We start from the raw sequence: 13591 nt of genomic DNA, 5'->3' as shown, positions 1-13591 counted from the left end.
CTACAAAACCCCAAGACAAAACACACCACAATAAACCCATGTCACACCCTGGCCTAACCAAATAAATGAAGACAAACACAATATATTACGACCAGGGCGTGACAAAACTTCTGTAAGGGTGAAACAGTAAAGTATGTTTTAAAGGACCTTCTGTAAAGGTGAAACAGTGAAACAAACAGAAGCACAGTGCACAAACAAGGTGAATCATGCAGATTTGATGATGCACATGCAATTAATAGTTTAGAGAAAACACAAACTCATTAAAGTGATAATATGCAAAGCTAGTGTCCATGTACAAGTTCAAGAAGAACCTGTTCAAAGTTATGTAAGGGACAATCAACAAGGTGCTATGCGTTCCATGGAGTTGCATTATTTTCCAGAGAATGCATAGAGCCCCGAGTTGATTATCCCTTTTTTCATGCCATGGCTATAATTCTAATAATAAACAAACAAACTTGCTAGTTTTGTTGACTAAACATCAGTCCTAACCTAGCAGTATGAAAATCTAATTCATCAATGCCAGTAATGTTTTCAATTGGACCTTTGCTTTCAAAAGCAGCTCAAACATAGAAGGTGTAAGAATGAACTATAGCCATTGAATTTACCGTGCAAATATACCGTGCGTTATAGGGAAATAATACATGCCTTAGAATGCCCTTCAAGCCATTCATAAACAAGTATTCAACAACAACATGCTCCATAGAAACAACATTCCAGGTGGACTCCCTCTTATGGCAGTAAAACAATCAGCTCAAAGTACAGGAGGTGCAGGGTTTGAGCAGAAATGGCATGTGATAAGTTTGCACCAATTGTGGATTGCTTTGCACATGTTGTACATTATGCAATAATGCTTTGTTTAAGATTTTGGGGGATTCTTTGTGTGTGTGTGTGTGTGTGTGTGTGTGTGATCTGTGTCCATGGTTTGACTGGTTTTAGTAGTGGTGTCTTGAAGACATAAAGGTCTCCAGCTTTGACAACGGGAGGGGCTTCACCACAATCCGTGTAGCCATTTGAATAGACATTTACATTTACATTTAAGTCATTTAGCAGACGCTCTTATCCAGAGCGACTTACAAATTGGTGCGTTCACATTATGACATCCAGTGGAACAGCCACTTTACAATAGTGCATCTAAATCTTTTAAGGGGGGGTGAGAAGGATTACTTTATCCTATCCTAGGTATTCCTTAAAGAGGTGGGGTTTCAGGTGTCTCCGGAAGGTGGTGATTGACTCCGCTGTCCTGGCGTCGTGAGGGAGTTTGTTCCACCATTGGGGGGCCAGAGCAGCGAACAGTTTTGACTGGGCTGAGCGGGAACTGTACTTCCTCAGTGGTAGGGAGGCGAGCAGGCCAGAGGTGGATGAACGCAGTGCTCTTGTTTGGGTGTAGGGCCTGATCAGAGCCTGGAGGTACTGAGGTGCCGTTCCCCTCACAGCTCCGTAGGCAAGCACCATGGTCTTGTAGCGGATGCGAGCTTCAACTGGAAGCCAGTGGAGGGAGCGGAGGAGCGGGGTGACGTGAGAGAACTTGGGAAGGTTGAACACCAGACGGGCTGCGGCGTTCTGGATGAGTTGTAGGGGTTTAATGGCACAGGCAGGGAGCCCAGCCAACAGCGAGTTGCAGTAATCCAGACGGCAGATGACAAGTGCCTGGATTAGGACCTGCGCCGCTTCCTGTGTGAGGCAGGGTCGTACTCTGCGGATGTTGTAGAGCATGAACCTACAGGAACGGGCCACCGCCTTGATGTTAGTTGAGAACGACAGGGTGTTGTCCAGGATCACGCCAAGGTTCTTAGCGCTCTGGGAGGAGGACACAATGGAGTTGTCAACCGTGATGGCGAGATCATGGAACGGGCAGTCCTTCCCCGGGAGGAAGAGCAGCTCCGTCTTGCCGAGGTTCAGCTTGAGGTGGTGATCCGTCATCCACACTGATATGTCTGCCAGACATGCAGAGATGCGATTCGCCACCTGGTCATCAGAAGGGGAAAGGAGAAGATTAATTGTGTGTCGTCTGCATAGCAATGATAGGAGAGACCATGTGAGGTTATGACAGAGCCAAGTGACTTGGTGTATAGCGAGAATAGGAGAGGGCCTAGAACAGAGCCCTGGGGACGCCAGTGGTGAGAGCGCGTGGTGAGGAGACAGATTCTCGCCACGCCACCTGGTAGGAGCGACCTGTCAGGTAGGACGCAATCCAAGCGTGGGCCGCGCCGGAGATGCCCAACTCGGAGAGGGTGGAGAGGAGGATCTGATGGTTCACAGTATCGAAGGCAGCCGATAGGTCTAGAAGGATGAGAGCAGAGGAGAGAGAGTTAGCTTTAGCAGTGCGGAGCGCCTCCGTGATACAGAGAAGAGCAGTCTCAGTTGAATGACTAGTCTTGAAACCTGACTGATTTGGATCAAGAAGGTCATTCTGAGAGAGATAGCGGGAGAGCTGGCCAAGGACGGCACGTTCAAGAGTTTTGGAGAGAAAAGAAAGAAGGGATACTGGTCTGTAGTTGTTGACATCGGAGGGATCGAGTGTAGGTTTTTCAGAAGGGTGCAACTCTCGCTCTCTTGAAGACGGAAGGGACGTAGCCAGCGGTCAGGGATGAGTTGATGAGCGAGGTGAGGTAAGGAGAAGATCTCCGGAAATGGTCTGGAGAAGAGAGGAGGGATAGGGTCAAGCGGGCAGGTTGTTGGGCGGCCGGCCGTCACAAAACGCGAGATTTCATCTGGAGAGAGAGGGGAGAAAGAGGTCAGAGCACAGGGTAGGGCAGTGAGCAGAACCAGCGGTGTCGTTTGACTTAGCAAACGAGGATCGGATGTCGTCGACCTTCTTTTCAAAATGGTTGACGAAGTCATCTGCAGAGAGGGAGGAGGGGGAGGGGGAGGAGGATTCAGGAGGGAGGAGAAGGTGGCAAAGAGCTTCCTAGGGTTAGAGGCAGATGCTTGGAATTTAGAGTGGTAGAAAGTGGCTTTAGCAGCAGAGACAGAAGAGGAAAATGTAGAGAGGAGGGAGTGAAAGGATGCCAGGTCCGCAGGGAGGCGAGTTTTCCTCCATTTCCGCTCGGCTGCCCGGAGCCCTGTTCTGTGAGCTCGCAATGAGTCGTCGAGCCACGGAGCGGGAGGGGAGGACCGAGCCGGCCTGGAGGATAGGGGACATAGAGAGTCAAAGGATGCAGAAAGGGAGGAGAGGAGGGTTGAGGAGGCAGAATCAGGAGATAGGTTGGAGAAGGTTTGAGCAGAGGGAAGAGATGATAGGATGGAAGAGGAGAGAGTAGCGGGGGAGAGATAGCGAAGGTTGGGACGGCGCGATACCATCCGAGTAGGGGCAGTGTGGGAAGTGTTGGATGAGAGCGAGAGGGAAAAGGATACAAGGTAGTGGTCGGAGACTTGGAGGGGAGTTGCAATGAGGTTAGTGGAAGAACAGCATCTAGTAAAGATGAGGTCGAGCGTATTGCCTGCCTTGTGAGTAGGGGGAAGGTGAGAGGGTGAGGTCAAAAGAGGAGAGGAGTGGAAAGAAGGAGGCAGAGAGGAATGAGTCAAAGGTAGACGTGGGGAGGTTAAAGTCGCCCAGAACTGTGAGAGGTGAGCCGTCCTCAGGAAAGGAGCTTATCAAGGCATCAAGCTCATTGATGAACTCTCCGAGGGAACCTGGAGGGCGATAAATGATAAGGATGTTAAGCTTGAAAGGGCTGGTAACTGTGACAGCATGGAATTCAAAGGAGGCGATAGACAGATGGGTAAGGGGAGAAAGAGAGAATGACCACTTGGGAGAGATGAGGATCCCGGTGCCACCACCCCGCTGACCAGAAGCTCTCGGGGTGTGCGAGAGCACGTGGGCGGACGAAGAGAGAGCAGTAGGAGTAGCAGTGTTATCTGTGGTGATCCATGTTTCCGTCAGTGCCAAGAAGTCGAGGGACTGGAGGGAGGCATAGGCTGAGATGAACTCTGCCTTGTTGGCCGCAGATCGGCAGTTCCAGAGGCTACCGGAGACCTGGAACTCCACGTGGGTCGTGCGCGCTGGGACCACCAGATTAGGGTGGCCACGCGGTGTGGAGCGTTTGTATGGTCTGTGCAGAGAGGAGAGAACAGGGATAGACAGACACATAGTTGACAGGCTACAGACGAGGCTACGCTAATGCAAAGGAGATTGGAATGACAATAGCTGTTCAGGAGACTTATGACATATGGCTTGAGGGTAGAAGCTGTAAAGAAGCCTTTTGGACCAAGACTTGGCGCTCCGGTACCACTTGCCATGCGGTAACAGAGAGAACAGTCTATGACTAGGGTGGCTGGACTCTTTGGAGATTTTAAGGGCCTTCTTCTGACACCGCCTGGTATAGAGGTCCTGCATGGCAGTGGTGTACTGGGCCGTACGCACTACCCTCTGTAGTGCCGTGCTTCCGAAGGCCGACCAGTTGCCATACCAGGCAGTGATGCAACCAGTCAGGATGTTCTCGATGGTGCAGCTGTATAACTTTTTGAGCATCTGAGGACCCATGACAAATCTTTTCAGTCTCGTGAGGGGGAATAGGTGTTGCCATGCCTTCTTCACAACTGTATTGGTGTGTTTGGACCATGATAGTTCATTGGTGATGTGGACACCAAGGAACTTGCGGCTCTCAACCTGCTCCACTACAGCCCCGTTGATGAGAATGGGGGCGTGCTCTGTCCTCCTTTTCCTGTAGTCCACAATCATCTCTTTTGTCTTGATCACGCTGAGGGAGAGGTTGTTATCCTGGCACCACACTGCCAGGTCTCTGACCTCCTCCCTATAGGCTGTCTCATCGTTGTTTGTGGCATACAACTGTTGTGTCGTCTGCAAACTTAATGATGGTGTTGGGAGTCATGCTTGACCATGCAGTCATGGGTGAACAGGGAGTACAGGAGGGGACAGAGCATGCACCCCTGAGGCGCCCCCGTATTGAGGATCAGCGTGGCAGATGAGCATGCCCTAATCCACAGGTGCAACTTGTTTTCATTAATCATCCTTGAGAACTTGATTGGTGTCCACCTGTGGTAAATTCAACTGATTGGAAAGGATTTGAATGCACTACATAATACTTCAGATCTGAATACTTTCAGAATGCACTATATAATAATTCAGATCTGAATACTTTCCGAATGCACTATATAATACTTCAGATCTGAATACTTTCCGAACGCACTATATAATACTTCAGATCTGAATACTTTCAGAATGCACTATATAATACTTCAGATCTGATTCCACACTGGGACACGGGTCAAACGTGCAGCTCACAAAGTCTCTGTTGGTCAGGCTACAACACAACAGACAGTGCACAGGATGCACAAATACACAGCTACTCCAGGAATAACTTATTTTCTGGTCTTAAAGTATCTTTTCTTTTACAGGCTACACCTGAGGGAGGAAGTAAAGATTTGTGTGGTAGACCCTAGTTAAGACTTTAAAACAGTTTGCACTGGAAATGTCTTTCCTTATTTGGAGGGAATGTGAAAAGTCTGGAATGAGAACGAGGATGATCTAATCATGGCATCATCAGTAGCACTCTGGGGAAAGGATGGGGGTTTACCTATCATGCCACTGTGGAAAGAGAGATTCTCACTAGGCCTACCACCTGACTGAGTCTATATCACTGCTAACAGAAGACAGAAGTAAAAAGGGGAGCGAGGGGTAGAGAATAACAAAACAGACTGACCTCACTGACTGGAATGCCACCCATCCTCCTCCCCCAGAGTGGACTTTAGAGCAGAGGATGGACACTCGCTCTCTCTCTCTCCCCGTCTCTCTCTCTCTCTCTCTCTTTCGCTCTCGTTCTGCCCCCCTCTCTCTCTCTCTCTGTTGGGAGGGTAAGAGGAAGGAACTGTTGTTCTCATAACAGGCCAGCATGACTTCTCTCTTCTTGGAAGCCACCTGACTGACTGCACCCTGAAATCCTGCAGAATTACTCACTGCACTCACCTCTAGCCCTGCTTACAACTCACTCAAACATTCACACAAAGGACAAAGTTTGATGCTGTATACACTGCAGTGCACTCAAACATATGCACGGTACACAGAGTGTACAAAACATTAGGAACACCTTCCTAATATTGAGTTGCACACCGTTTGCCCTCAGAACAGCCTCAATTAGTCGGGCCATGGACTCTACATGGTGTCGAACGCATTCCACAGGGATGCTGGCCCATGTTGACTCAATGCTTCCCACAGTTGTGTCTAGTTAGCGGGATGTCCTTTGGGTTGTGGTCAATTTTTGATACACACGGGAAACTGTTGAGCGTGAAAAACCCAGCAGCATTGCAGTTCTTGACACACTCAAACCAGTGCACCTGGCACCTTCTACCATACCCCGTTCAAAGGCACTTCAATCTTTTGTCTTGCCCGTTGTCCCTCTGAATGGCACATATACACAATTCATGTCTCAATTGTCTCAAGGCTTAAAAATCATTCTTTAACCTGTCTCCCCCCTTCATCTATACTGATTGAAGTGAATTTAACAGGTGACATCAATCAAGGATCATAGCTTTCACCTGGATTCACCTGGTCAATCAGTCATGGAAAGATCAGGTGTTCGTAATGTTTTGTACACAGTGTATTATGATACTCATTGATATTCAGTTAAGCAACATGGGGAAAACAAAATAGTCATGAATCAAAGAGACAGTTATTTTAACCAGCTATTTCTGTGCACCGTGCTAAACTTGGAATACTGTATGTGAGAGTCCGTGATGACAAGATGCTCACGTGCAGAATAAAGAGCTGTATGGAAAAACTGCCTGCCTTCCTATTCCATATACTGTACATTCAATGACACCATTCATATGAAGCTGCGAAATATGTTCCTCATTTCCCGATGGTCATCTTTTCAACATTCTGTGGTCTTCGGGACTATCTAAAGATCTGTATATGTACATAGACGTGCGCACTTAACTCAGATGATCACCTAAATCATGTATTGATGTCAATGGAAGATTTGTGCAAAACTAGATACGTGCACAGATCTCAAGTTAGAAATCAGGCCTATTATACAGTGCATTCGGAAAGTATTCAGACCCCTTCACCTTTTCCACATTTTGTTACGTTACAGCTATATTCTAAAATGGATTAAAATAAATACAAAATCTCATCAATCTACACACAATACCCTATAATGACAATGTGAAACTGGTGAGACTAGTCAGGATTGAGGAAAAGATAGATGGAGCAAAGTACAGAGAGATCCCTGATGAAAATCTGCTCCAGAGCGCTCAGAACCTCAGACTGGGTCGAAGGTTCACCTTCAAACAGGACAACAACCCTAAGTACACAGCCAAGACAACGTAGGAGTGTCTTCGGGACTAGTCTCCGAATGTCCTTGAGTGGCTGATAGAGGAAAATATGGTTGAAATGACTAATTATGTATACATTCCAATCAGAAACTGACTAGTCCAAATGCTATAATGTACTGTACATGTGAGTTTTCCCTCTTGCTCCCTTTCCCAATTGTATATAATGTAGTCAGGAGTTAGTAACAATGTAGGTCTGTTCCTTAGTTCATTCAGTTGTACAAATCTCAAGGTGGTGGGAACGGGCCATCTCCAAATGGTCGGGAATGTTGATTTATGCTGACTGGCCTTGACTTCGTGCTGATAACGCGGAGGCTTGAGAGTTAGAGGGGCCCTCTGTTTGTGAAACGGAACGTTTGGAAAACACTGACGTCATTTTCAGTTTATAACCTGTGGAAATGTGTGTAAGCATTCAGTACTCTCTCGTAATAAACGCTCTTTACCTGGCTTTTAAGACTGGTCTCGATCTACTTCATGCATAATTAATGAACTTACAATTCATTAATGAATTAGAAATGAGTGCTAATTGATTTTGGCAATTAAAGCATAAAGGAATTTAGAATTCCTCTATCAGTGGCCCAGCCAGAGCCCGGACTTGAACCAGATGGAACATCTCTCCGGAGAGACCTGAAAATATCTGTGCAGCAACGCTCCCCATCCAACCTGACAGAGCTTGGGAGGATCTGCAGAGAAGAATCTGAGAAACTCCTCAAATACAGGTGTGCCAAGTTTGTAGCGTCATACCCAAGAAGACTCGAGGCTGTAATCGCTGCCAAAGGTGCTTCAACAAAGTACTGAGTAAAGGGTCTGAATACTTATGTATAAACGTGATATTTCAGTTTTAAATGTTGTATAAATTTGCAAACCTTTTTCTAAAAACCTGTTTTTGCTTTGTCATTGTGGGGTATTGTGTGTAGATTGATGAAACAACGTTATCCATTTTAGAATAAGGCTGTAACGTTATCAAAATGTGGAAAAAGTTAAGGGGTCTGAATACTTTCCAAATGCACTGTATGAAGTGAGGATGTTGTGCGTTGACTTCAATGTCACATGGACAATGGCCAAGTATTTTTCATTTAGTTTCTTGGAAATCATCGCATGACTCGAGCAAACTGAAAACAAAACAGTTCCTCAAACTGAACCGGGTGGGCCAATATCCCTTTTCTCCCAGTGAGACGGAGAGTGTCAGGTTACAAACAGAGAGAGTGTCAGGTTACACATAGAGAGAGTGTCAGGTTACAAACAGAGAGAGTGTCAGGTTACACATAGAGAGAGTGTCAGGTTACAAACAGAGAGAGTGTCAGGTTACACATAGAGAGAGTGTCAGGTTACAGATAGAGAGAGTGTCAGGTTACACATAGAGAGAGAGAGACAGACAGACAGACAGAGAGAGAATGATTCCCATAAACATTTTTATTTGACCTTTATTTAACCAGGCAAGTCAGTTAAGAACAAATTATTATTTTCAATGACAGCCTAGGAACAGCGGGTTAACTGCCTGTTCAGGGGCAGAACGACAGATTTGTACCTTGTCAGCTCGGGGGTTTGAACTTGCAACCTTCCGGTTACTAGTCCAACGCTCTAACCACTAGGCTACCCTGCCGCCCCTACAGCTGTAGGATCCTAATTTGATCCAGTCTCCTACAGCTGTATGTGCACAAGATCATAAGAAAGGCTATATGAGAGAAAAAAGCATGCAGTGCCTCATGTTGGAGACAGATAGAGATTGCGGGGAAGTAAGAAATTACATTTTATTTTGTACGGTAGGGACAGTGTTGTAGTACTCGAGTCCGGTCTCAAGACCACATATTGAGTGTCTTGGTCTTGATGTCGTGATGGATCCAATTTACTCCATTTTACTGGGTCTTGGACAATGAGGACTTGTAATTTCTTCCCGAGACCAGCGGAGTATAAAAACGTAGAATTATCAGCTCCCATTCAGTCAGCGCATAAAACCGCGATTGCCATATCCACACTCCTTTCATGACTAAGTAATATCTTATCGCCTATAGAAACCTGGACTTCCTACTTTACTCATAACATTACTGTTGGCACATTCTTATTGGCAGACTCAACAGCCTTGGTTTCTCAAATGATTGCCTTGCCTGGTTAACCAACTACTTCTCTGATAGAGTTCAGTGTGTCAAATCAGAGGGCCTGTTGTCCGGACCTCTTGCAGTCTCTTGCAGTCTCCAGAGGGTTCAATTCTTGGGCCGATTCTCTTCTCTATATACATCAATGATGTCGCTCTCGCTGCTGGTGATTCTCTGATCCACCTCTACACAGACGACGTCATTCTGTATACTTCTCCCTTCTTTGGACACTGTGTTATCAAACCTCCAGACGAGCTTCAATGCCTTACAACTCTCCTTCCGTGGCCTCCAACTGCTCTGAAATGCAAGTAAAACTAAGTGCATGCTATTCAATCAATCACTGCCCACACCTGCCTACCTGTCCAGCATCACTACTCTGGACGGTTCTGACTTAGAATATGTGGACAACTACAAATACCTAGGTGTCTGGTTAGACTGTAAACTCTCCTTCCAGACTCACATTAAGCATCTCCAATCCAAAATTAAATCTAGAATTGGCTTCCTATTTCACAACAAAGCATCCTTCACTCATGCTGCCAAACATACCCTCGTAAAACTGACCATCCTACCGATCCCCGATTTCGGCAGGTGCATCTATAAAATCCTCCAACACTACTCAACAAATTGGATGCAGTTTATCACAGTGCCATCCGTTTTGTCACCAAAGCCCCATATATTACCCACCACTGCGACCTGTATGCTCTCGTTGGCTGGCCCTCGCTTCATACTCGTCGCCAAACCCACTGGCTCCAGGTCATCTACAAGTCTCTGCTAGGTAAAGCCCCGCCTTATCTTAGCTCACTGGTCACCATAGCAGCACCCACCCGTAGCACGCGCTCCAGCAGGTATATCTCACTGGTCACCCCCAAAGCCAATTCCTGCCGCCTTTCCATCCAGTTCTCTGCTGCCAATGACTGGAACGAACTGCAAAAATCAGTGAAGCTGGAGTCTTTTATCTTCCTCACTAGCTTTAAGCACCAGCTGTCAGAGCATCTCACAGATCACTGCACCTGTACATAGCCCATCTGTAAACAGCCCATCCAACTACCTCATCCCCATACTGTATTTATTTATTTATCTTGCTCCTTTGCACTCCAGTATCTCTACTTGCACATTACTCTTCTGCACATCTACCATTCATTCCAGTGTCTAATTGCTATACTGTAATGTCTTCGCCACCATGGCCTATTTATTGCCTTATCTCCCTTTTCTTACCTCATTTGCATTCACTGTATATAGATTTTTATTTTTTCTACTGTATTATTGACTGTATGTTTGTTTATTCCATGTGTAACTCTGTGTTGTTGTATGTGTCGAACTGCTGTGCTTTATCTTGACCAGGTAGCAGTTGTAAATGAGAACGTAAATGAACCCTTACCCCCTTCCGTTCTAGGTCTTGACTTGGTCTCACACCCCTTACCCCCTCCCGTTCTAGGTCTTGACTTGGTCTCACACCCCTCACCCCCTTCCATTCTAGGTCTTGACTTGGTCTCACACCCCTTACCCCCTCCCGTTCTAGGTCTTGACTTGGTCTCATACCCCTCACCACCTCCCGTTCTAGGTCTTGACTTGGTCTCACACCCCTCACCCCCTTCCGTTCTAGGTCTTGACTTGGTCTCACACCCCTCACCACCTCCCGTTCTAGGTCTTGACTTGGTCTCACACCCCTCACCCCCTTCCGTTCTAGGTCTTGACTTGGTCTCACACCCCTTACCCCCTTCCGTTCTAGGTCTTGACTTGGTCTCATACCCCTCACCACCTCCCGTTCTAGGTCTTGACTTGGTCTCACACCCCTCACCCCCTTCCATTCTAGGTCTTGACTTGGTCTCATAACCCTTACCCCCTCCCAGTCTAGGTCTTGACTTGGTCTCGCACCCCTCACCCCCTCCCGTTCTAGGTCTTGACTTGGTCTCACACCCCTCACCCCCTCCAGTTCTCGGTCTTGACTTGGTCTCACACCCCTTACCCCCTTCCGTTCTCGGTCTTGACTTGGTCTCACACCCCTCACCCCCTTCCATTCTAGGTCTTGACTCGGTCTCACACCCCTTACCCCCATCCGTTCTCGGTCTTGACTTCCCGTTCTAGGTCTCACACCCCCTCACCATCTCCCGTTCTAGGTCTTGACTTGGTCTCACACCCCTTACCCCCTCCCGTTCTAGGTCTTGACTTGGTCTGACACCTTACCCCATCCGGTCTAGGTCCTTACCCCCTTCCGTTCTCGGTCTTGACTTGGTCTCACACCCCTTACCCCCTTCCGTTCTCGGTCTTGACTTGGTCTCACACCCCTCACCCCCTCCCGTTCTAGGTCTTGACTTAGTCTCGTCCCCATCCGGTCTAGGTCTTGACTTGGTCTGACACCCCTTACCCCTTCCGTTCTCGGTCTTGACTTGGTCTCACACCCTTACCCCCTTCCGTTCTCGGTCTTGACTTGGTCTCACACCCCTTACCCCTTCCGTTCTCGGTCTTGACTTGGTCTCACACCCCTTACCCCCGTTCCGTTGGTCTCACACCCCTCACCCCCTCACGGTCTTGACTTGGTCTCACACCCCTCACCCCTCACGTTCTAGGTCTTGACTTAGTCTCGTCCCCCCTCCGGTCTAGGTCTTGACTTGGTCTCACACCCCTCACCCCCTCACGTTCTAGGTCTTGACTTAGTCTCGTCCCCCCTCCGGTCTAGGTCTTGACTTGGTCTCACACCCCTCACGTTCTAGGTCTTGACTTAGTCTCGTCCCCCCTCCGGTCTAGGTCTTGACTTCGACTCAATTTGCTCCGGTGTCGGTCTTGAATCAGTCTCGCTTTAGGTGGTCTCGAACACAAACCTGGGGTAGGAGTCAGTCTCTCTAACATTGCCATTATGTGTAACAGGCTGAGAGCCAGGTATGCTTCCCTGATTCACATGATTTCAATTCGCATCAGGAAGTAGCTATAGCAATTTGTCTCTGGCCAGAAGCCTGGCCGGAAAACACAATGACAAACAATGCAACATTGGTTGCCTAAAGCATTACTGCAAGTCAATAGCTACTCTCATAAGGGGAAATCCTAACTTCAAATTTTCACTATGTCTCCCATTGACATCAATGCATGACTGACCAGGAGCCGGGTTCCCAAATGCATCTTAAGGCTAAGTTCATCATTATGCTTTTGGGAAACCAGGCCCTCAATAGTACCCACTGGGCAAAAACAATCATGTTTACACATAATTTCAACCATAAATAGCAACGTGATGACGTTGAATCAACGTTGAAAACAGATTTTTTTTCTTCAAATCCAATCAAATTATTTTTTTCAGCCAACGTTTTACCTAAAACATGGTGATGTTTTTGGTTGATTTCACGTTGGGGTCACGTTAGTTGAAACCAATAAACCAATCAAATCTAGACGTTGACCTGACGTCTGTGCCCAGTAGGTAAGGATTTGCCCCATAGAAGGAACAGTATTGGTTCGAAGGCTCTAGTTTTGAGTCAGTGCCTAATGGAGTGTATTACCACAGGGGGGTTGTTAACAGGTTGTGATGGGGCTGCATTACACTGATAACAACCCCCAGGGGAACGAGGAGAACAGAGAATAGCCCCCCTACAGGAATGAGACTGAGAGGTCCCTCCCTCTCCCCCTACTTTTAGTGCCAGTTGTACATGCATCAGTGGGCTAGGAGGATGACCTGACCTACCAAGATATCAATCCATCCATCCTACCCAGACAAAGTAGCCTACTGTTTTTTAATGTATTTATTTTTAATGTATTTTTTCACCTTTATTTAATCAGGTAGGATAGTTGAGAAAAGGTCCTCATTTGCAACTGCGACCTGACCACGACTGTCTCGGTCTTGGTTTAACTATTAGAGAGTTTAAAATAGAGTTTTACTTTCAAGCTAGGGTGAGAGATACCTCACTAAAAAGCCACACAACAGTCAATGACAGATAGGCACATTCCAACAATCAAAGAACCCGTAGCCTGAGCCGATGCAGGCACGAGACAGCACTCACACCAGCTAAGACCTGACAGAGACTCTCCAGGTCCAGCCATGGCAGTGGAACCAGCATGTCGCATTCACCCATCACACATGACATGGACTTTAATGGCTCACAGTGACATGTGAGACAAAGGAGATGAATGTGGACTACAGGAAAAAGAGGACCACACTGAGAGCTTTAAGTTCCTTGGTGTCCACATCACCAACAAATTAACATGGTCCAAGCACACCAAGACAG

At 47.2% G+C, this 13591-nt stretch overlaps 1 protein-coding gene across 2 annotated transcripts in view; it reads right to left on the bottom strand.

The window, feature by feature from the left end:
* The window catches only part of gng12b (guanine nucleotide binding protein (G protein), gamma 12b), a 97362-nt gene that overhangs the window by 24801 nt on the left and 58970 nt on the right, over window positions 1–13591 (bottom strand). Inside the window, exon 1 of one of the 2 annotated variants that reach the window (XM_029648548.2) lies at window positions 5664–5792. The exons of the other annotated variant lie outside the window; for it this stretch is intronic. Coding sequence (XP_029504408.1) covers window positions 5664–5687 — 24 coding nt within the window. The 5' untranslated portion in view covers window positions 5688–5792. Of the gene's footprint in view, window positions 1–5663; window positions 5793–13591 lie in introns of those variants that run through there. 2 annotated transcript variants of the gene reach the window in all.

Source organism: Oncorhynchus nerka, linkage group LG24 (assembly GCF_034236695.1).
Source record: "Oncorhynchus nerka isolate Pitt River linkage group LG24, Oner_Uvic_2.0, whole genome shotgun sequence".
Classification (NCBI taxonomy): Eukaryota; Metazoa; Chordata; class Actinopteri; order Salmoniformes; family Salmonidae; genus Oncorhynchus; species Oncorhynchus nerka.
This window is presented reverse-complemented; position numbering and strand designations above follow the sequence as displayed.